General features: G+C 41.3%; 1 protein-coding gene across 4 annotated transcripts in view; it reads right to left on the bottom strand.

Moving 5' to 3' along the window:
* Positions 1-23114, bottom strand: part of LOC147030784 (uncharacterized) — a 206197-nt gene that overhangs the window by 49839 nt on the left and 133244 nt on the right. For all 4 annotated transcript variants that reach the window (XM_085875196.1, XM_085875193.1, XM_085875197.1 and 1 more), the window contains 2 exons: positions 2332-2432; positions 1095-1511 (listed from right to left, as the gene is read on the bottom strand). In XM_085875196.1, coding sequence (XP_085731322.1) covers positions 1095-1511; positions 2332-2432 — 518 coding nt within the window. The remainder of the gene's footprint in view (positions 1-1094; positions 1512-2331; positions 2433-23114) is intronic.

The raw sequence follows: 23114 nt of genomic DNA, 5'->3' as shown, positions 1-23114 counted from the left end.
GGCTCAAACTTCAAAATGGAACCTTTCCTTCACATCTTCATAACATCTCATATCAGAAGCTATGTCATTACAATTGTTGAATCATTCTGCTTTTGTGGGTGACAGCTGCATTACGAAAATGTTATATATATAGATATAGTGGCAAGGAAAGATTGGCACATATTGTACATCAATTGGTGTGTGTACTAATTGGTTGCAATACAAGACCCAATTGCTCAAAATCTGAACTCAACGTAGTCATTTTACTTTTGACAGCTCCAACCAATTGTTATGCATGATGGATTCGGCCGCAGTCTTCATATAATTATTTGTCCAGTCAGCAATGTCATAGACCCTGATGTCAATTTTACTACGTCATTTACTGAGGAAACTGGACAATGGGAGCATCAATTCCTTTTCCGCTTGGATGACGTTTAAGATTAATTTCAGAAAATCCTCACATGCGCGTACGCGCGATTGATTTTGTGGACAAAACCTCGGCTTGTGTAAAATTCTCAATGTGTCAGTGGAATAAAAATTAAACAAACTAACAATCTTCAAATAGAATAACTTGATTGATGTTAAAGACCGCAGAAAATCAAACGCATTGGGAATCGATTTTGAATGGGGAAAGCTGCATGAGGATTTCAAATGTGACATTCTTTTAGAGCATTGTGATCTCGTGGACGTGTCGTTTTGTTCCCGATTGTCAAACTCACACATGCAAGTCTGTTCACACTAATATATCGCTGGCGAGCGTGACATCAAAATGCCCACATAGAATCTTCGCAAAATTTTGTGAGCTTGCCAGAAAAACAGCCTACATTACATCATGCACAAGTAATTTTCATGCTTGAACAAGGATGACCTTAAATCAAGGACTCAACAACCTGTAAACTGGCTGGAATTTTAATCTTTAATTATTTTTGGGGGGGGGATTTCATGCTCCTTGCCAATTCCAAAAAAGAAACCTTTAGTAAATGACTTCTGTTTTAAAACACTGGCCTTGTTTGCAAAGAGACATATAAATACAATTCAAACTTTCTTGTCTTGCACACAATCATGTCCCAATCTATGTGCATGTGAAGTAAGGCCTGGTGGATACATTGTAATACCTGTGTATGCATAGGGTGGCATCCCTTGGCAGAGTACACCAGACACCAGCAGGTCATGACAATCCTTGGTAAGCGAAGGGGAAGTATGGAAAGGAACTTGCCCATCATACGGTTGGCGACTGGGATGATGCTGGACAGTGCCATTTGGTTGCACCGTCTGCCACCTCGCAGTTCCGCGGCATAGTAGTTGCCGGGCTGGTAACTGTGCCATTTGTTGTGGAATAACTGGGGAAGGGCGACCAGGCCGGGGAAGTGCGGCTCGCTGAAAGCAGGACCGAGTCCGTGCTGCACGTGGATAAGAAGGTTGCAGCAACACTGACTGAGGCTGGAGCTCATGGCAGAATGTTGGCATCTCATTATGATGCTGAGTGGTAGAACAGGGACCAGCTACTCCATCCCGAATTCTGCTTACTGCAGCTGCAATAACAGGTCAGGAAAGAAGAAAGAAATGTCTCTTCATAAATTACGAAAGTCCGAAGGGGAAATGCACAAGCGCAGTATTTAAGGCATTAGTCTGGACACATTTCTATGCATGATGGGCAGCCAGTGACAGTAAACAGCCCCCCACATCTCACCGCACCAATCCATGACAAAAACAGAACACAGCAGTAAGGTTAAATCTTAAAAGTGAGCATTCCAACTGGGAGCAATGACTCGATCTACAACAGGAAAAATGCACCTTTGTATTCCCAGGGAAAAAATGAACAGCAGCATGCTTTTGGATCAAATGCACATAAAAGGCCTTTTCTGAAAATGTGCTTCATTCCACAATGGCAAAGGAAAGTACATTTTTCCTCATTATCATCACCAGCAAAATGGACATGCTTGGCTGATTAAGGCAAATTATCGTAATCACAATCATTGCTTGCAGCGGGACATATAAATACAATCCAAACTTTCACTTGGCAATGTAAATGCGTTGACATCTTTGCATTTGCTTTATATGTACGTGTGTATTGTTTTGGGACTCAAATGTTGTGCACCTTAAGAACAAGGAAGCCATAAACAAGTGCCACATCGACCTAATACTATAAATGGAAAAAGATGAAGGCTTTTGGCTTCAGCGTCAGTGACTAATATGGGCAGCATCGACATCTAAAGCAACTTACTGTCGAGAATCTAAGCGACATAAGAAATCAGAAATTAATTGAACTTGTGTCTGCATGGAATGGACACATGAACTGCATGGAATGGATGCTGAAGTACACGTGCACACAGATGGTGCAATGGTTTGTACCAGGGTAGAACTGCTGTGCAGGTAAGCAGTTTGCAGAGACCGTGGGATCCAAGAGGGAGACCCCATCCCGTCCAATTGTTTTTCTCCCATTGGTAGCAGCCCTAAAAGAAACCGGAAAAGGGATGTCAAAATGAGATGAGGGCAAGGTGTGTTGGAAGGATGGAGGAGGAGATGAGTTTGATGTGACAATGAAGGGAATGGGGGAGAAAAAAAAAAAACGACAAAAGGGAAGGGAATATGGCTGCAAATGAAATGAGGAAAACTGGAGGGATTTACTTATTCCACCATTTTGCATCCATAGCATGCAGAAGGACCAATGGAGAAAACAGAATCGGTATACATAAACTTCCAACTTGTTAAAAATAATGATAATAATAAAAATAAATCGCCTTACCTTTCTTGGTAATTAGGAAAGCCGCATAATGAACAGAATAACACATTCAACAATGCTGAACATCACCACAGTATTACATAGGTTTTTGATTCTTAACCACCACTCCGGGGACCGCAATGGTCCGTGGAGCAATGCCAGAAAAGTGCACGTCCAAAAAACAATCAGGATGTCTGTTAATTCCGATGCAGGGATGGCACGGACATTCCAAAGGTTGAATACAACACAAATCCTCCAATAAAATCAACCAAGATACAAACTTATAAACATATAAAGTACCTACTAGTTGTCTGTGGAGGATTTGACCTCCAATAACACTTATGAAGCTCATGGACAACATTGCTGAGCTACAAAACTAACCGACTCAAAATAGTCCGTTTATAATTATTCTCCTTCTTCTTTACAGAAAGGCCAACCTTGAGGAAAGTATTTAGATTAAACACTAATCAATGCATTTTATAGTGGGACAGATCATGATGACTAAAAATTTTCACGACTTGAAAGGATTCCACGAAAAATAGGCACAGCTTTCAGGCCTTGCATCAATAGATAATTAATAGGTGCAAAATAAATCCAATTTATATTCTCATTATTATTAATTGGTGATTATTATTCTGTGAAGGGAAATTATGGGTGGACGGGATCACGTCTGTCAATCAGCATGGTGGGGCGGGACGGCGGACCAATCACATCGACATGATTATGGGTGTGATCAACGGTGGAATATTATCACTGCCCATTCATTATATAATAGTATAATAGTGTTTTCACACACAATCGACAAGATATTTCAGATTGCAATCAAAATTATACAGTATGTAAATATGTTTTTTTTCAGGTGGAACAGCAGATGACTAGAATGGCACTTGGTGGAGCACGTACCTCCACCAGGCTGAACCGTTTATGTTTTGTATCCCACTGAAGGCCAGATCTGCATCTATACTTTTAGCAAAATATAATCGCCTTGTTATTTTCACCCACCCAAATCATCCACCAAGTTTTGTCGTAAACTGTCCACAACTTTTTGAAATATCGTGCTATATATCATTTTTGACCCGATCACTCAATTCCGAAAAAAACACTGCAAAAGAATGAGACATCATAGAACACCTTACCCAAAACAGTGTTCAGGTATATAATTTAATTGAAATAAAACAAAGATTGTAAAGGTCGTATGAAAAAAATAATTCGGGAAGTTTACCGCCATTGACAAAGTTCTATCACAGCAACTTATTTCACATGTCACATGACTTATTCGTGCCTGTTTGTATGCTTTATGACAACCAAACCAATTTTATCAATTTAAACAAGTTGTTTCTCGATCATAAACTGCCATTTGTAGACTGACAGGCAGACAGACAGGCACAGACAGACAGACAGAGACAGACAGACAGACAGACAGACAGACAGACAGACAGACGTAAGCAACCTATTGCTTAAACCTGCTTTTTGCTTCACATGTGTGGGGAAACTATCTTTTCCAAAACACTTGAAACACACATATATATATATATATATATATATATATATATATATATATATATATATATATATATATATATATATATATATATATATATATATATATATATATATATATATATATATATACATATATACACAGTACTATATGTATAATGTATATATATAGAAAATGTAGATATTTGTAAACATTGGCGAGGCTTGTATGAGAGCTAACACACAAACACACAACAAGGGGAATAAGGAGACAAGAGGGGCAGGAGAGGGATGGGGCGGGATACACAGGGTAAACAAGATGGACACGACAAGGACTTTCAGGTCCTTACACGACAGGGACTTTCAAGAAGGAAAGAAGGGAATTTCAAGGTGGAAGGTTTGGGGTGGATTAGCGGGGATAGAAAAGATCGTGGTTTTGGACGGGGGAAGATAAGAGATGGCGGTGAACTGCTGTTTTGAAGACCTGGAGGGAGGAGTGGGATTGAAGATGGTGTGGAAGTTTGATCCAGAGGCAGGAAAAGAGAGGAAAGAAAGAGTGAAGGTGAGCAGTGATTCGTGATTTTGGCAGTTTCACCAGAAGGGGTTTTTTGGCAGACCTTGAGCACCCTGAGGAAATATATGGGGGGGGGGGCAGATCACTGATAGAGCGGTGGGGGAGGGGTGGGGGATGGGGGGACTAGGCCGGAAAGAGAGAGGAGACCAGATCTGCCTCCGGTGAGGGTGTGAAACCAAATACTCAGCTTTATTGTGGGATATACCAATGATCCTAAAAGCCATAGTTTCCACAGCATGAAGTCGAGCTTGGTGAAGGCAGGAGCACCACCCCAAAGGGGGAAGCAGTACTCCATCAGATTGAGGATGAAAGCTTTGTAAGTGGTTACAAGCTCAGATGTGCCAAGGAAGGAGTTTGCACGACGTAGGATGCCCAGTCGGGGACTGGCTTTGGAGGCCAGCTTGGAGATGTGGCTTTTCCAGGAAAGATTGTAGCAGATAGTGAGACCCAAAAGCTTGAATGAACGGACTTCTTCAAGGGGAATGTTGAGATAGTAGATGGGGGTGGGGGGTTAGTTTAAGATCTCCTAAGATCTCTTCAGATCTCCTGAAGAGGGGGGGGTAGTGTGAAGGACAAGGTATATTCCTTGTCAGGATATGGTCAGATGTTGCCTGCCAATCAGAGTTATGAGAGATGATATGGCAGAGGGTAGAGTCATCAAAGATATATGGAGGATTTTCCAGGGAATTTGAGAGATCATTGATGAAAACCAGAAAAAGCACAGGGCCAAGAACACTGCCTTGAGGAACTCCAGCCTGGACAGAAAGAAGAGATGAGAGAATTCCATGAAGAGCCACGTGTTGACTGTGGCAGGAATGGAAGTCCGCGAGCCATGAGTGGAGGATTGCCCTGGATACCATAAGAAGAGAGTTTGGTGAGCAGTGGCGATTGCCAGACCATATCAAAAGCTCACCATATGTCTATGGGGAGATGGCTCTGACCTCATGCTTGGCATTTAGGACCTCCATCTATTATTGCGAAAGCAGAAGTAGCATGTCCAGGGTTGAGTGACCTGGTCTAAATCCAAATTGGTAGTCAGAAATCAAGCCATTGGAGAAGAGGAAGGAATTGATGTCAGAAGCGATGATTGATTCCATAACCTTGCTGATGATTGTGAGTAGGCTAATTGGTCTTTAGTTGCAGGGATCAGTTTTTGCTCTTTTATATGAAGAGCGGTAATGTTTGCTGACTTACAAGTAGATGGCAGATGACCTTGAGAAATGAGAGGGTGAATAGAACAGAGAGAGGGTAAGCAAGTTAGAGCAACGGAGCAGGTTTTTCGAACATGAGGGCTGATGCCATCTGGACCGGTTGCAGAATCTGAATCGAGTTTTGACAGCAAATTCTTCACCTTGTCAGGAGAAAAGGACACAGAGTCCAGGAACAGCTGGGTGAGACTGGGTAAGGTGGGTAGAAAAAAGCGATGGGTTTGGGACACAATATTTAGAAGCAAACAGGGAGTTTAGGCAATCAGCCTTTTCACGTGCCGTTTCAGCTGTGCAGCCACTTAAGGTGAGGGAGGGAATGGAGAGGGAACACACACCAGAAACGGACTTAACCAGATGCCACGAGGATTTGTAGGAGGGAGACAGGTTTGGGATGTCACACTCGAGATGGGAAAGATATTTCCTGGCACTCCTCAGGGTAGACACACAATTGTTCTGAGCTTTGTGGAAGGAACTGAGATTGCTTTCAGGAGGATTTGCCTTCCATGAGGCGAAGGCAGGTTGTTTCAGGACAACTCCCTCGCCACAAGCTTCAGTGAACCATGGGTGGGAGGAAGGGAAGTACAACTGAAGACGAGAAGGGATAAATCTGTGCACGAGAGAGAACAAATTTCTTTAAAAGAATTCCCAGGATGAGTTGATGTCGGAGAAGGTAGAAATGGGAGATCAGTCTCGAAGTTTGATGGCTGCTTGAAGACCCTGCCAGTTGGCCTGAGTGGAGTGCCAGACTCGTCGGCATTGAGGTGATTCTCTAATAACAGCGAGAGAGATGACCGCTTTCACAAGCATATGGTCAGATGAACCGATTGGAGCACAAGAAGAACAAGCAGACATTTTCTGGGAAACTGGACAAAATCAAATCCAGAAGAGATGGAGTACCGTTGGCTGAGATCCGGGTCGGAAAGTCCCAATGAGTCGGAGAAGTCCTTTGCTGAAGTCCCATGGCAGGTGAGAGAGGTACCCACACCCAGCCAACTGGCATGATGGCAATTGAAGTCACTGCACTTGATGAAGAGAGTTTGGATGAATGGATAGAAGTTGGTCAATGTTTTCAGCGAGCAAGATGAAAATGGAGCCATCACTGTTTGGTGGACGGAACAACACACAGACAAACAAGAGGTGGGAACGGAGAGGAAGCCGTAGCCAGAGGTATTCCTGGGGGTCTGGGGGAGTGACTGCAGTGCGTGGAGCGTGAGGAATTGAGTTTTTGATAAAGAGAGCAATACCACCACCAGGCCAAGGCTCAGATTTATCATACCGGAGGAGAGAGTAAGCAGGGAGAGAAACTATGGAGTCAGAGATGTCTTGAAGGAGGAAAGTTTCTGTTAAGCAGATTATGTCTGCTTTGTCAGTGGCAACCTGTATGGAGAGATCAGTTAGGTTGGAATGAAGGCCCTGGATGTTTGAGGTCCACACTGTTAAGGAAGAGGAAGGGGAGGAGGCTTTGTGTGCAGCAGGAGGGGGGGGGGGTAGTGTGAAGGACAAGAGCTGGAGTTAGTGAGGGTTGTTGACAGTTGATGACAGATTGTGGAAGAGCTAGGGGAGAGGGTCGGATGGGGAGGAGGACAACGGGCTTGGTGGTGAAGGGATGAGTAGCAGTGGGGAGTAATACGGGAAGGGACAGAGGAAAGAAAGAGCATGATAGAGATATTGAGAAGGGTGCTGAATGAGAGTGTGAGACGTTTGAAAACCATACAGTTTGGGATATCGGAGGGGGATCTGTTGGAAAGGCAGTGGACAGTGGAGAGATTCTAGGATGAGGGGCAATATGGGAGGGGTAAAGAGAGGGTACAACAGGGAAGGAGTTCGGAAGAGGTAGATTTAAGGAGGTGGGATAAATTCGCACTGAAGTTGGAAAAAAAAAAGAACGTTTAATAATGGAAGACGAACAAGTATTGCAAAATGGGATCATTAAAATTTGTAGGTCAGAGATTCATTTAAATACTCATACATTGGAAGATGGATGGAGTGGAGAAAGGAAGCATTATAACAGATGGAATTTTCAGACATGGGATGAATGTAAGAGGTGTTTTTGGGCTTTTTATTTTTGAAGATTTGGGAAGAGGGGGGTTAGAGTGAAGAAATTTTTTGAAGAAAAGGTTGTGAAGGTGCATGGTGAAAACCTTCACCATCAGAGTGGGATTGGTATGGAAGAGGGAAAGAAAGAAGAAGAGTCGGGACAAGAAGTCACGTGGTTATGTGGGGTATAAGGTGAGAAGGGAAAAGGTTTTTTTGTTATTTTTTTTATATTTTAAGACATGAAACAGAGGGTATAGTTGGGAGGGATAGGAGGAGGGTGTAGGGAAAAGTGGTGAAAATAAAAACTGATGGTAATAAGGAGAAAATGCAAACAAACACTATCATGCACGTAGACGGGAAGACGCGTCGGCCTCAGGGAAACCTAGTATGACAAGACCAACGAAAACTCACCAAATAGCACAAGTTTTGAAAAAAAAAATCCGAACTAGAGACACAGTAAACACGGAGGCAATAAAATAAACAGTAAAAACACGACAAACAACGACTAGAAACTTATCTTTAAGAAAGACGGCAGAGACCCCTGGAGAGAACCGTCACCTCCAAAACCAGAACTGGAAGTTGAAAATATTAAAAAAAATTGAACGGAAATTTTTTTAATTTGTCTTTTTATTGGCAACTTCTGTTGAATAGTACTTTCTGTCCAATTTTGAAAGGTTGATAGTCTTTGTTGTCGTACTATTGTTTTATTTTTTTATCATTTATTATTTAAATTGTATTTGGAATTAATTGTACAATATTTTATGTTGAGATTATGAGCTTCATTTGACAATGTAATTTTCCAATTTTTTTTCTGGACAAGTAATAAATTTTAATTAATTTCATCACTGCATAAAGCTGTGAGCACATGATGTAACTTACTTAAAATGAACAATTAAATTGTACAGTCAATCTTGGGATGAACAAACACCCAAAGTACCAGGCATGGCCAACTGGGATATAATCCACATTAAAAGTACAAAATCAAGTTGTGGTTGAAGTAGACATTAAAATGTTATGGTTAAATGAAACAACTTTATTGAACTGTGCTTAAGGCAGTCCGGACACGCCAGTGTAACCCTTGGTCTTGGTCAAATACTACGAATGTCATTTCAAGACATGACCGCATGTGTTGCACAAAACTTGTGCATTCTTCACTTGTTATGGTTAAATTAGACAACTCTTTTTTTCCCAATTTAATTTTCGAAAAAAATTCGGAGAGAGCTTTCAAACTGCAATGATTACATTTGATTTGAGAAAGAACAATCTTTATTTACTGTTGATCTGCATTCTGACTCAAACAATCACCAGACACTCATGCACGTAAAATCTGCGAGAGCTGTAAATCATTCTCCTGGAATTTTTTTTTTTTTGCGAGAGTGAGAACTGTCAATATTGATCTCCTGAATATTTTTTTTGCAAGAGTGATTGCATTTGCTCAAGTAAATTGCATAGTGCTTACGTAGCCCACGTTACCACTTCACCATTGTACTTCAGCACACGAAAGCAGGCGCATACTCCACCTCCACGGGAAAATTACTTTACAAATCGAAAGTACACATGATACAAAATAACTCACTGCTCATGTGCAGTGGAAGTGGAAAATGGTGAGTGGGGGGGGGGTATTTTTGCACCAATTTCCACTTGCTTTCAGTAATGAGCATGACCAAGGTACATGATTTTAATAAGTTTTCCGAAACACATGAATACACAGTTACACGAATACGTTCCCAGGAACACAATCAATAATACTACCAGATAAATAAATAAAATGAGCGCAATGGCGTGTGAACATGATCACGCTCCTTAAAAACAAGCCACTGAATCACTGACACAGAAAACAATTCCAACAGCCTCTCCCATCCCTGTGGGAGCAATGAGGCTAACAAGAGGTCAAAATGCACACACATTGCGTGAACAATTTAAAATTCGTCCAATTGGCTTTTAATACTGAGGTGAATGGACGAGATTGAAATGTGGCAGTCAGGCACGACAACCAAACCTGCGATGTGGCAGTGCCGAGGCAAGGTTGAGTTGCATTGAAAGTCTGTGTCCGTTGCAGCAAGATAACTGTGAGGCAAACAGTCAAGAAGCTGTCTATGTACATGTGTGAAATAATTCACAAATTTATGGCTGAGGCAGACACGTTACATACTCTCAAGTTAATGTATCCAAACCACATGAGGAGTGACGTCATTCAACTGCACTTCAAAGCACGTTTAACCGGTTGGGAATGCACTTCCAGCCTCAGCAGTGAGTCAAGCATTATTCAGCCCTGAAGGGGCTTGGTGCAACTGTGCTTGTAGGAAGGCAGCAGCAACCTGTCACCTTGGTTCGAGTAAAGCTTTTCTGTGAAAGAACAGGTTCTAGCAATCATGGTTTGGAATAAGCATAGTTAAGAATAAAGAAAATGAATCATATTAATGAGATATGCTTTCTCGTTGAAGTTCAGGACTGGTTTGCAAGTTCGTCACTGGTTTAGTTTCTTCATCAACAATTTTCAGAATTCAACATTCCTGAAGAATTCCAAGGCAGGAAGGCAGGCATTAAACACTGCTACTTGGGATCATGCAGCACACACACGCCACCACTCTCCACCACCCCCCCGCCCATTTCTTTAAGTAGTGGGCCCGTTGGACCAAGTTTTCATTAATCTTCATAGCCCTGTTGCTTACCCACCTGCTGCACTGCTTGAGCATTAGCATGCCTTTCACCAAGCCCAGATGTGCTTGGGACAGCGCTGGGATTATATGTTCCTTATTATTATTTTTGCCATATGAAACCACGATTATTATTGTTGTAAATATTAGTAATAATTAATAAATGCTTTGTTACAATGTTATCATTGCTCTTCTTATTTATTTTGTAAATTGGAATGCCATGCCGTGGTGGAAGGACGGTTGAAGCCGCTTCATATATATATATATATATATATATATATATATATATATATATATATATATATATATATATATATATATATATATATATATATATATATATATATATATATATATATATATATATACGTGCATTTATCTTAACGTGCATTTAAAAAAGGGGAATTCCAACGGATTTTTTGTAGTTAATTCGCCCAATCAACTCAGGAGGTTGTGACAACCATTTAGATATGTCAGAACACTCCAGTAGAGCTCCACAAAATCACACACACGCACACGCACACGCACACGCACACGCGCACACACACACACACACACACACACACACACACACACACACACACACACACACACACACACACACACACACACACACACACACACACACACACACACACACTCCATTTATAGTGGAGTCTTAAAGGGTTTACAGGATCTCTGGGGTCGTGTGGGTTTTTTGGGTCTTTTGAGTACTCTGGGTGTTTGAGGTTCTCAAGGTCTTTTGGGTCCTCTGCATCTTCTGGGTCTTTTGGGTCTTCTGAGTCTTTTGGGTCCTCCAGGACTTTTGGGATTTCTGGGAGTTTTGGTCTTCTGGGTCTTTTGGGTCCTCAGGAACTTTTGGGTCCTTGGGGTCTTCTGAAATGTTTGGGTCTTCTGGGTCTTCCAGGTATTTTGGGTCCTCAGGGTATTTTGGGTGTTTTAGGTGTCCAGGGTCTTTTGGGTCCCCTGGGTCTTTTGGGACATCTGGGTCCTTTGGGTCTTCAGGGTATTTTGGGTCTCCAGGGTATTTTGGGTCATCTGGGTTCCCTGGGTCTTCTGAGTCTTTTGGGTCTTCGGGGTATTTTGTGTCCCCAGGGTCTTTTGGGTCATCTGGGCCTTTTGGGTCCCCAAGGTTTTTTGGGTCATCTGCGTTTTGGGTCTTCCCATTATTTTGGGTCTTCAGGGTATTTTGGATCTTCTGAATCTTTTGGGTCTTCTGGGTATTTAGGGTCTTTTGAATCTTTTGGGTCTTCTGGGTATTTAGCGTCTTTTTGGTCATTTGGGCCTTTTGGGTCCCCTGGGTCTTTTGTCTTTTGAGTCATCTGGGTCTTTTGGGTCTTCAGGGTCTTTGTGGTATTTTGGGTCATCAGGGACTTTTGTGTCATCTGGGTGTTTGGATCTTCAGGGTATTTTAAGGTCTTAAATGTTCTTCAAAGGTCAACAGGGTCTCAGCAGTCCAAAGGGTCAAAAGGTAAATTCCAATCGTACATAATAGATAGACATGTGTAATTAATAGACACAAAAAGTATGGCACGCACACCTAAAGAACAAGCTATCCTATACTGATTGGAACAGTTACTTCAACCTGTTGTGGTGTTTTCGTGTATTTTTTAAAGTATGGTGAAATAGTTGACAAAAAAATGTTTAAAAGTTGAAGTGGCTTTTTTTTTTGCCCCACAGTGTATACAAGTAAGTGTGTGTGTGTGTGTGTGTGTGTGTGTGTGTGTGTGTGTGTGTGTGTGTGTGTGTGTGTGTGTGTGTGTGTGTGTGTGTGTGTGTGTGTGTGTGTGTGTGTGTGTGTGTGTGTGTGTGTGTAAATTTAAACACTCCCTTGAAAGATAATTAACAGCCTTATTTATCCTTCATCAAGGTTCATCCTTGGTCACCTTGCTGTCCCTCAATGGGGTCTTCGTTCACCTTTTGTTTGGCCTGCTCAACAATGCCTCGTCTTGGAACAGGCTGCAACGATTTCTTAGCAATAGTAATTTTTTTCCACTTTCATCGCTCATATCATCGAATGTCTGATCAGACCATAGACTCCTATAGAGAAGGACTGGAACCTCCCATGCTCGGGGTTTGTAACTTGAGTCTGAAGGATTAACTCGAGTCCGGGGCTAAAATGACTTCAAGAAGGGCGAGAGACACTATCTCGGGATCCATATAGGGGTTTTTGAGGACGGTGAGTTCAATATTGTCATTTTCAACACCACCTGAGGTCATCTTCAAGGTCAAAAGGTCATATTTCAAGGTCAAATTACTGAATTTTGGTATTTTTTGCCCATTTTTGTGTCTAACTCATAAACGATCTGAAATCAGATAAGCGGTTTTCCATTTATTACAAGACATTTTTTTCAACATGGCCGCCTGTCGGCCATCTTGTTTTCAAGATGGCCATTCCAGTCGGCCATCTTGGATCCGGCCACGCCCAAAATCAACCGCCATTGAAAAATAATTGAAATCAGATAAGCGGTTTTCCATTTATTACAAAAACATTTTTTTCAAGATGGCCACCCCAGTCGGCCATCTTGGATCCGGCCACGCCCAAAATCAATAGCGTTCTTCCTTTTCAGGTGGTACATGTGTGACTCAAATTTCAAATTGATATGGCGAAAAACCATTTTTTTTCAAGATGGCTGCCCCAGTCGGCCATCTTCGATCCGGCCATGCCCAAAATCAATAAGGTTCTTCCTCTTGAGGTGGTACATGTGTGACCCAAATTTCAAATCGATATGGCGAATAGTTTATGAGTTATCGCACTCACAGCTACAAATGTTGACGCCCGGACGGACGGACGGACGGACGAACAGCCGGACAGACAGCCGGACGACCTGGGTGACAACAATATACCCCTTCCTCCACATGGCGGGGGATAACAAATGTGTTCATGTGATCAATTCACATGTTTTGTACTCTAGACGTCTCCAGTCGGAATTTAGTATGACCCATCCAGCCGTTCCTTATCAACCGTTTCGTTGGAGTGCTTGCTTGAGTGCTTTATTGTTGTGGGTGGAATCGATTCCAATGTACTCAATGCCAATCATGGATTCGCAAGGAATCGAGTGGTGAACCGGAATCAACGCCAATTCCGAGTAATTCCTACTTCAGAGAAAGAAGCAATTTTTTTGTCCCTGTTGGGCATGTTCCAGTTACGCATTGCCTGGTAATGTATTAATTGAAAAGGAACACGCCTCTGGGGCATCCTGTTTGCAATATTGCAGCAAAAGCAAATCACTTGCAAACAAAACACGCCCCAAGGGCGTGTTCCTTTTCAATGACTAACTAGCAAGGCATTTGGAGTCAGCCGGTAAAACGTGCTGATAGCTTTGCTGACGGAGCGGCAGGCAATACATCGACTGATAAAGTTTTGACATTTCATTCAAAAGGTCCAGAAGTGTAGTTTGGAACTATTTTGGGAAGGTTAAAGAAGATAGTCTGAAAGCTACATGCTCACTGTATTCAACAGACATTGCTCATCAATGTAATACGTGCAATATGCTAAAACATTTGAAAACCATACACCAGAGAGAGCATCTGCTGGTGATGGTTGAGAATGCGGATTCAAAGACACCAAAGTCTGCAACAGCAACAAGTTCACTTTCGCAAATCATGATTGAAAGAACTTCCACCCCAGTACACTGCCTTCCCTTCCCTTCATGCTGCCTTCCCTTCATCTCCCCTCACACTGCGTTCCCTTCCCCTCCCCTCATGCTGTCTTTCCTTCCCCCACCCTCCTCACTCCTCCACCTTGCTTCTCTTTCCCCCTCCCCCTCTCTCTCCCCCTCTCTTAATATTCCTGTCAGCGAAGCGACGGGTATTATCCTGGCATATATACATATCAAGTGAATCGGATGAAAATTTATGACTTATGGGACATTGACCTTTTGACCTATTGACCTCATAAACAATAGGCTTCTTCCTTGTAACTACCTCTTACAGGTAGTTAAGTTTCATGAAGATCAGAGTAAAAATACGACCGATAGGCGATTGATATACAGACAGACAGACAGACTAACAGACCAGACCAACAAATATACCAACTGATATACATGCGAATCTTTGATTTTGCAAGTAACACACAGACAAACAGAAAACAGGGGTGAAAACAGAACTGTCCACCATTCTTGGCGGAGGTAATTAAAAAAATTCTCGAATGCGGATCTGGATCTTCATCAAATCTAATCAATTTGTCATTGTCACACACCCAACCTGTCCACCAAGTTTCATCCAAATCCCTCCATAACTTTATAAAATATCCTGCCCACAGACAAGCAAACAAATGGACAGGGAGGAAAACATAACCTCCGTCTACCTTTGGTGGCAGAGATAAAAATGCTGTTGATAAAAGCGACATCAGAATTTTTTTTGTCGGTCAGTCCTGTAAGCTCAATAGAGTAGAAATCTACACAACTGAATTTGCATAAGAATGATTCAAAGTTCTCAAAACAACATGTGATCATCATAAAGAGATAAAGTAATGCAATGCGATGATAACGCTGTAAATTGCATGGTGAAACACAAAAGGCTCCCGATTTGTTGTGAGTGCCTGATATGATATTTTCAAGTTAAAGAGTGGAGGTTTGCATTTGGTTGTCACTTCAGGATATTTTTCGTGCAGAATGTTATGCTAATTTGCAGAAGCATAGATTTGACGGTGCATGACGTCATCAAAATACGTGCCTCCTCTTTCCATACTTGAATGGTTAAAAAGCAGCAACTCCTTACCAACAACTCACATCAGTTGGAAATGGGACATAGCATGTGTTAAAGGCCAAAAAAACGGGCTAAATACAATTCAATTTGGTCACCCAACCTCAAAGCTTTGGTTAAACAAAGACACTATAGCTCTCATTAAAATCATTGAACAGTCTTCTCCAGAAACCAAATATGCCAGGAAATGGTATGGCTCCACTAACAAAACACACTTTACATTTAAATTTCACAAGAAAAAAAATTATTCCACATTTAAAAAGAAGTGAGCAGTAATCTTTACGCAAAGGTTAACTCTGCTCGGTGCAGTTAGCATGGCAGCCCAAAGGGCTATTTTGAATTTCAGAATTTGCAAAACAACAAATAAGCAATCCCAATTTTTCTTTTATTTTGTTAATTCCTAAATGTGAAGCTCAAGAACATGTGAAAGGAAAAAAATAAAATAAAATAAAATAAAATAATTAGGTACAGTTAAAATGAGCAACTTCATATACTGCCAACCATTCCATATTATACAATCTTGATAATTAGATGCCAAAAACACCTCTTCCCCCCCCCTCATTCAAGAGGCTGTCATTAGGTAACTTCTCAAAACTGGCCCAAGGCAGACTACTCAACAATGGCCTACAAACCTAAAGGAAATGTTACACTGATATTCCTCAACATACCATGCCAGAAAGCATCAAAGAAAGATAAGCTGGCTTGCATACATTTTGTTAATTGTTATTATGATTATGATAATTAATTTGAGAATGGCTTCACATCAATAATTCAACAGCAAGTGTGCAAAAAGATTAATAATTAAAAAAGGAACTTAAGTTTAAGGTAAATGGTATTCAAGAGAAATGAAGATAGGAAGGTCGAATATAAACAATATTAATTAACTCGACACCCACAAACACAAGAAAACACCCAATGTTGTCTCACCCTTCTTCCTGAAGTACTTCAACACAAATTACAAATTACACATTTTTACAAATTTAGGTGGTATAGCATGTGAGGAAATGTGTGTGGCAGAAGGAGGAAAATCAGTGTCCTCCATGACAATCCCAGCAAAAAGTGAAGTAGAAGTGGATTTCCTCTTTACGCATTTGTAATTGGTCTCAGCGAATTAAGACATTGATCCCCCCACTCGCAAAATATTAATTTAACTTATGTAATATGCTGTAGTTGAGAGGATTCCACTGGAAACATAATTATCCATATCTTCTGTTACATTTGCTTTCAGTAAAACATACATCTGCTTTCAGTTGATATTGATTTGTGATATTGATTTGTCATTTTTTAGTTACAATGATGAGAAATATGTAATAATGTGGAAAATTTGCAAGAGTTCCAGAAAAAACTTGTGTATCAATAACTTGATATATTTCTTATTTCGTTCACAAACTTAATTCATATAATGCATGACTTATATTTGTGGAGAGGCATTGTAAGAGCTGCCAAGGTCCTATGAGCGGCTCCAGTCAGAATGTCAGAATGCAATGTTGTTTTTTTTATCATACACTGAGAACATTCCAAAGTAATGATGCACTCCTTTGATCTGTGTAACTGTCTGTACATCCAAACTCTGTGGGACCTTGAGAGGTTGTTTGCGTCATATAATGATTGACTGTATTCAGGCCTTGCCTTCCGGGACCAACATAGTTTAGACTATTTTCCACTCCTTTCCCAGTGGGTAAAAAAACAGTGATCTGACTTAAAGCTTTGAGAAAGTTACACCTTCCCAAATGAAAGGTTATGTCTCTTTTATACTGCTTCTTCAAATCATTTCCCCGACTCATCCCTCTTTGGACATACTGTATAAAGGCTCGTGCTAGAGCATTATGTTGAGAGGTTCATTAATGGTGATTTCTCCCGTACGTATGTGCATATTAAAGATTCTCTTTTGTATGCTGAACCTGAGTGGATATTGAAGTTTAATCCACCACAATTTGGTGAGCCAGGCAGGAGTACAAACCCGAGAGGAGCAGAGATTGAACTGCAACGACAAAGTGACAGCAAACACAATTGGCCATGAACTAACAGGAAAAGGAGCCTTGTTTGAAAATCACTGGGAAGGATTTTGCTCTCACTGCAGGTCTGATGCTGCACATATCAAGTAATGGGAAACATGCTCCATTAATGGGAAAGGTGTACAAAGGAGAACCTTTATTGATAGGCCTAAATTAGGGGTTGAAGTCCACAGAGAAAACAGGAAAGGATCCTGTACATTCGAACGTTTTAAAATTAGGGGTCGAAGTCTGCCTAAAGTAAGGGAGCAGTCCACCTAAAAAGGGGGGGGGGGGAAAGCAGACCCTGCACATAAATGAGGTTTGAGTCCTCCAAGAAGGTTCTGTATTTGTTCAGAGTTCTATATTTGTTTGAGTTGTTTGAGTTCTGTATTTGTTCAGAGTGCCTGCTGTTAGTCTGCTCGTTATGAAACTGTTTTGCATTGTGATAGTTTGTTTTAAAAGGTCATGACATGGGAAATAAATTAGGTATATCCTACTGTGACACTTGCACGTGGCACAGAGGATATCAAGGTACACACATATATATATATATATATATATATATATATATATATACACACATCTTTCTAACAACTGATTGCCCGACTGATATTAAAGATGGGGACATTCCGGATGATGTAGAGAGCTGAAATTTTTCATGCCTAGGGCCATCGAAACCGCTACACTGGAAAAAAAAAAAATCAGTCTTCATACAACGTTCATCAATGAAAATATAAATAAATGAAAAAAAAATGAAACATCAAATGCAGGTGAGTGACCCGAGACAATGGGGAACGCATGGTGATTTTGTTTCCAACAGACATTGACGCCGACAAATCGGGAAAAATCACAGAATTGTCGTACAACATTCATATATGAAAATATATATAAATGAATTTTTTTTAAAATAAACAAGAAGCGAATACTTCGATATCACGCGGCTGGGGGCAGTAAAAGGTTAAGAATGATGAAACAATTTTGCAGTTATAAAAATTAAATGTAGACACGGTGAATTAGCATGCCTGATGGGAAGAGTTGTGACGTTGGACAAATTTCTATTTATAGCCCTCAGATCAAAGGGACGTACGCAGCCATAAGTGTGACAGAAGACGTGACAGAAGACACAGGACAGAATAGCCAATTATACAACAGCTCGATGTCGCCGTGCTGTAATAACCACTTCTGTCATCAAAAAAGAGGAAGAAATCACCTCCACAAGACGTTTTAAAAACACTTCTGGTGAAAAACAATGAAGAACGAGAGTTACAACACTGCGCGTCAACAACTAACGGAACAGGAAGATTATCACTTCCTGCTCAGAAAATCAACTTCCAGCGTCACACAGAAAAAGATTCAGCACAAAAAAACGTTGCTCTTCCGCATCAACTCCACCCACAATCCACCCGGAAATCTCCGCCCACATCACACCCAACAATAAGTGTGACAGAAGACACAGGACAGAATAGCCAATAATTATATAATAGCACGATGTTGCCACGCTGTAATAAATGAAAAATAAAATGCAGGTGAGTGACCCGAGACAATGGGGAAACGGTTCGTATCCTGTAAGCACATCCCGCTTGTGTGTGTGTGTGTGTGTGTGTGTGTGTGTGTGTGTGTGTGTGTGTGTGTGTGTGTGTGTGTGTGTGTGTGTGTGTGTGTGTGTATATACATATATATATATATATATATATATATATATATATATATATATATATATATATATATATATATATATATATATATATATATATATATATATATATATATATACATAAATATACATAAATATATCTTCTTCTTCTTCTTTCGGCTGCTCCCGTTAGGGGTCGCCACAGCGGATCATCCATATGATCCGCATAGTGATTTGGCACATGTTTTACGCCGGATTCCCTTCCTGACGCAACCCTGGTCGCCTCTTACGACACAGGGATATGGTACACCTATTTTAACCGGGGCATACACCGGGGCCAGTACACTAGTACTCACTTCGCCGACCTCGGAAGGATGACAGGCTGAGTCAACCTCCTGGTGTATTAATTCAAGCGGCCAACGGGGCTTGAACTCAGGACCTTTTGGATCCCAAGCCGCTACCCTAACCACTACGCCAACACCAGGCTTGATATATATATATATATATATATATCTATATATATATATATATATATATATATATATAAACACACACACACACACACACACACACACACACACACACACACACACACACACACACACACACACACACACACACACACACACACACACACACACACACACACACACACACACACACACACACACACACACACACACACATACATTTCGTAATATGTAAAGTGTGACGAGCACTCCCCAGATCTACATTGGACATAGTCCTACAACAAAGTGTCACCTCCAACCGAGAGGCCTCGGCACGGTGACTGTCAAACAGACAAAGATTACGTGGTCAACATCAGTTAAACATCAAACGGAGCCGCCTATCCAGATTTCAGTCTTATTCGCCCTCATCAGGACGGGATACCGATAAATAGCTCAGGGCCCTGTCACCTTGACGTTTTAGCCAGCGAATGGAAAGGTCTCAAAATGTATGTAAAACGCTGGCGCACGCTGAACTATTGATGTTTTTTTAAAGTTTTGGGCGTATAATAACGTGTTGGACGTATGCATAACGTATTAGTAACGTACACAGAACGTTTCAATCACATATAGATAACTTATACCAACGAATGCTGAGCATGTTGTCGGCGTTCACAACCTATAGTCTAACTTATGCATAGCGCGGCAGCGTATCGCCGACGATCACGTGGCGTAGGCTATTAATAGGCTGTGGCTCGACGATTCAAATCTTAACCGCACTAGACATCGAAGTGTGAAGCCGCTGTCACACCTTGACGTTTTAGCCAGCGTATGCCGACGTATGAAAAATTTGCCGAACCAAGCTGGCACACGTCGAATACGTTATGGGTAAGTTTTGTATACGTTAAGAGCACGCTGGCATACGTCGTATTACGCTGGCATACGTCGTAGTACGCTGAGGTGTTAGACAAATTTTACATGCTTGAAATTTTTCGATGTATGCCAGCGTATGACTCACACGTTCCGCATAATGCTGGCCATAAGTTGTAGGCACGTAACGCGATCGTTGACACACGTCGACACACGTTACTTGTACATTACTCATAAGTCGAAATACGTCGAGGTAATGGCTAGCGTCAGTGTTCCAGACTCCCTTTTTTTTTTTCCTTCGGTATGAAGGTGATGTATGTTTACACTTTCATTTCTAGTGCAGTTATGATTTAAATCATTGAGCGGCAGCCTATTAATTATATTATATTATAACCGCATTAGAAATCGAAGTGTTAACATCACCGTCATGCCGAAGAAGAAGAAGAAGAAGAAGAAGGTAAAAAAAACAAAAACGAGGGAGTCTGGAACACTGACGCTAACCATTACCTCGACGTGTTTCGACTTATAAGTAACGTACAAGTAACGTGTGTCGACGTGTGTCAACGATCGCGTTACGTGCCTACAACTTATGGCCAGCATTATGCGGAACGTGTGAGTCATACGCTGGCATACATCGAAAAATTTCAAGCATGTAAAATTTGTCTAACACCTCAGCGTACTACGACGTATGCCAGCGTAATACGACGTATGCCAGCGTGCTCTTAATGTATACAAACTTACCAATAACATATTCGACGTGTTCCAGCGTTTTAGCTAAATTTTGCATACGTCAGGCATACGCTGGCTAAATCGTCAAGGTGTGACAGGGCCTTAACCAATGATGACCACATTCGTCGTTTATACATCAGACGCACCTCCTGACTGTTATGGTGAGCATCGTCACGGATAATGTCTCACACGGTAAAACTGCATCATCCGCAAAGAACTAACAAAGATTCTAACAAAGATTACATGGTCAACATCAGTTAAACATCAGTTAAAAATGGACATTCAAAAAATAAAACCACCCCAGTCCGTCTGCCACCCAGATGAATGTTCCCGCTAATGCAAACCATTCAACCAGAAGGCACGTGATGTGATCGGCGGGTACATCGAAACATGTGGGGTACGAGGAGCACTCCCCAAATCTCCAATGGACAAAGATTACATTGTTAACATCAGTTAAAAATGGACATTCAAAAAATAAAACCACCCCAGCGAGGCACAGTTTAAAAACAGACTACTCACATGAACAACAGAAGTTGTACCCTCCATGGTTGATTGGGACACCTTTGTAAATGGATTGAATGTAAAACTGAAGGCATAAAGTTAAAGCGGTTTCTGAATTTTTCATTCAGTGGTTTATCAAGTGAGGGCCGGCACGTGACATGGAGCAGAGGGATGATGTTTGATGTGTACTTTGTTGATCTCTTCTGTCTGCTGTTCAAGCATGAATACATATCACGTTCAATGCTTAAAATATCCCTCATGGATGCGCACATGTGTTTTGGTGAAGTTTTGAGCATTCCCACAACTCCAGGATAGGCAATTTTAGTATTAAAATAAAATAAACAAAACTTCGATAGGATATGAGTCGTGAATCACGTTATGTCTTGCGTGCACAAATGGAATGCTCGTGGGGAGGGGCTGATTTTTTTTTTCATTTGTGTAATTCGTGACACCCCAAAGATATGTAATTTGTGGAGTAGCATTTCAGCGATTTTGCACATCCAGGTTCATATTTTCACTTCAATTTGAGTTCTATGTACTGATGTCGCGTGGTGGTGACCTTCATGCATGTGGATGGGTCGCAGGGTTCAGCCAATTTGATTGATCTTGGAAACACCATGCAATCTTGGTTTGTGAAACAGAAATGCCAATTGAATTGTCCAATAAAATGTATTCTGGACAGGGTCTAATTGGAAAAACTGGCATTAGTTTGTGAATGTTAAAGATCCCACGGTATTCTTGGCTGGAGGTGGGCTTCCTATCGCCGGCACTATGTAAAAAAAAAAAAATGTAATAGCACTTAGTGCAGGACTTAAGAGCTGTAAATGACTTATACCTGCATATCCTGTGGTTCCAAATCCCATTACTATTCTCTCCAGCATTCAAGTGATTCTGTGGTTGATTTGTGTGTGGAATTTTTATCGGTGCTAATCCATCCAGATTATCGTGTTTTTATTTTTCACGTTTATTCCCATGAGATGTGAGCTGACATGCTGACGCGGAGACATGGACGGAAAATGAGGCATTTGAGAGAAGGAATGAGACATTTGTTGGCCTCGCTGGTTGCTATGTGTGAACTTGTTTTTACAACTGCACTGAGTGTTACAAGTCAGCTGTGCTCACCGTCGAGTCCTGCCTTTCTCCTTCTATTCCTTCTGTGGATGGCGAAAGGCCGCACAGTTGTGGGGGGGGGGGGGGTCGTGTTGGGTGTGTGTTTGCCACGCCCGGTGACTTGAGAGACACCCCGTTTCCAAATTCTGATTTGATACTTTATGTGGACAGACCATTGATCTCAGGATATGTAATTTGCAATGATTTTAAAAGTACTGGAAAGTGGGAAATTGCCTCCAAATTGCTCAGCGCACCAAGCCGAAGTTGCTGCATTAACAAGTGGCATGCTGCCGAGTAAAAGGCCAAATTGTGACAATTTACACTGACTTACGGGATGTGTACGGCGTTATGAATAATTGTGGTGCCTTGTGGTTTGAGCAAGGATTTCTGACATCCATTGGCACTCCGGTAAAGAATGGTCAGTTAATTGCTATCTTTCTGCAGGTAATCCTTTTGCCCTCCCAAATT

This window comes from Eptatretus burgeri, chromosome 3, assembly GCF_056783735.1.
Source record: "Eptatretus burgeri isolate ZD-2024b chromosome 3, Ebu_testis_v1, whole genome shotgun sequence".
Taxonomy (NCBI): domain Eukaryota; kingdom Metazoa; phylum Chordata; class Myxini; order Myxiniformes; family Myxinidae; genus Eptatretus; species Eptatretus burgeri.
This window is presented reverse-complemented; position numbering and strand designations above follow the sequence as displayed.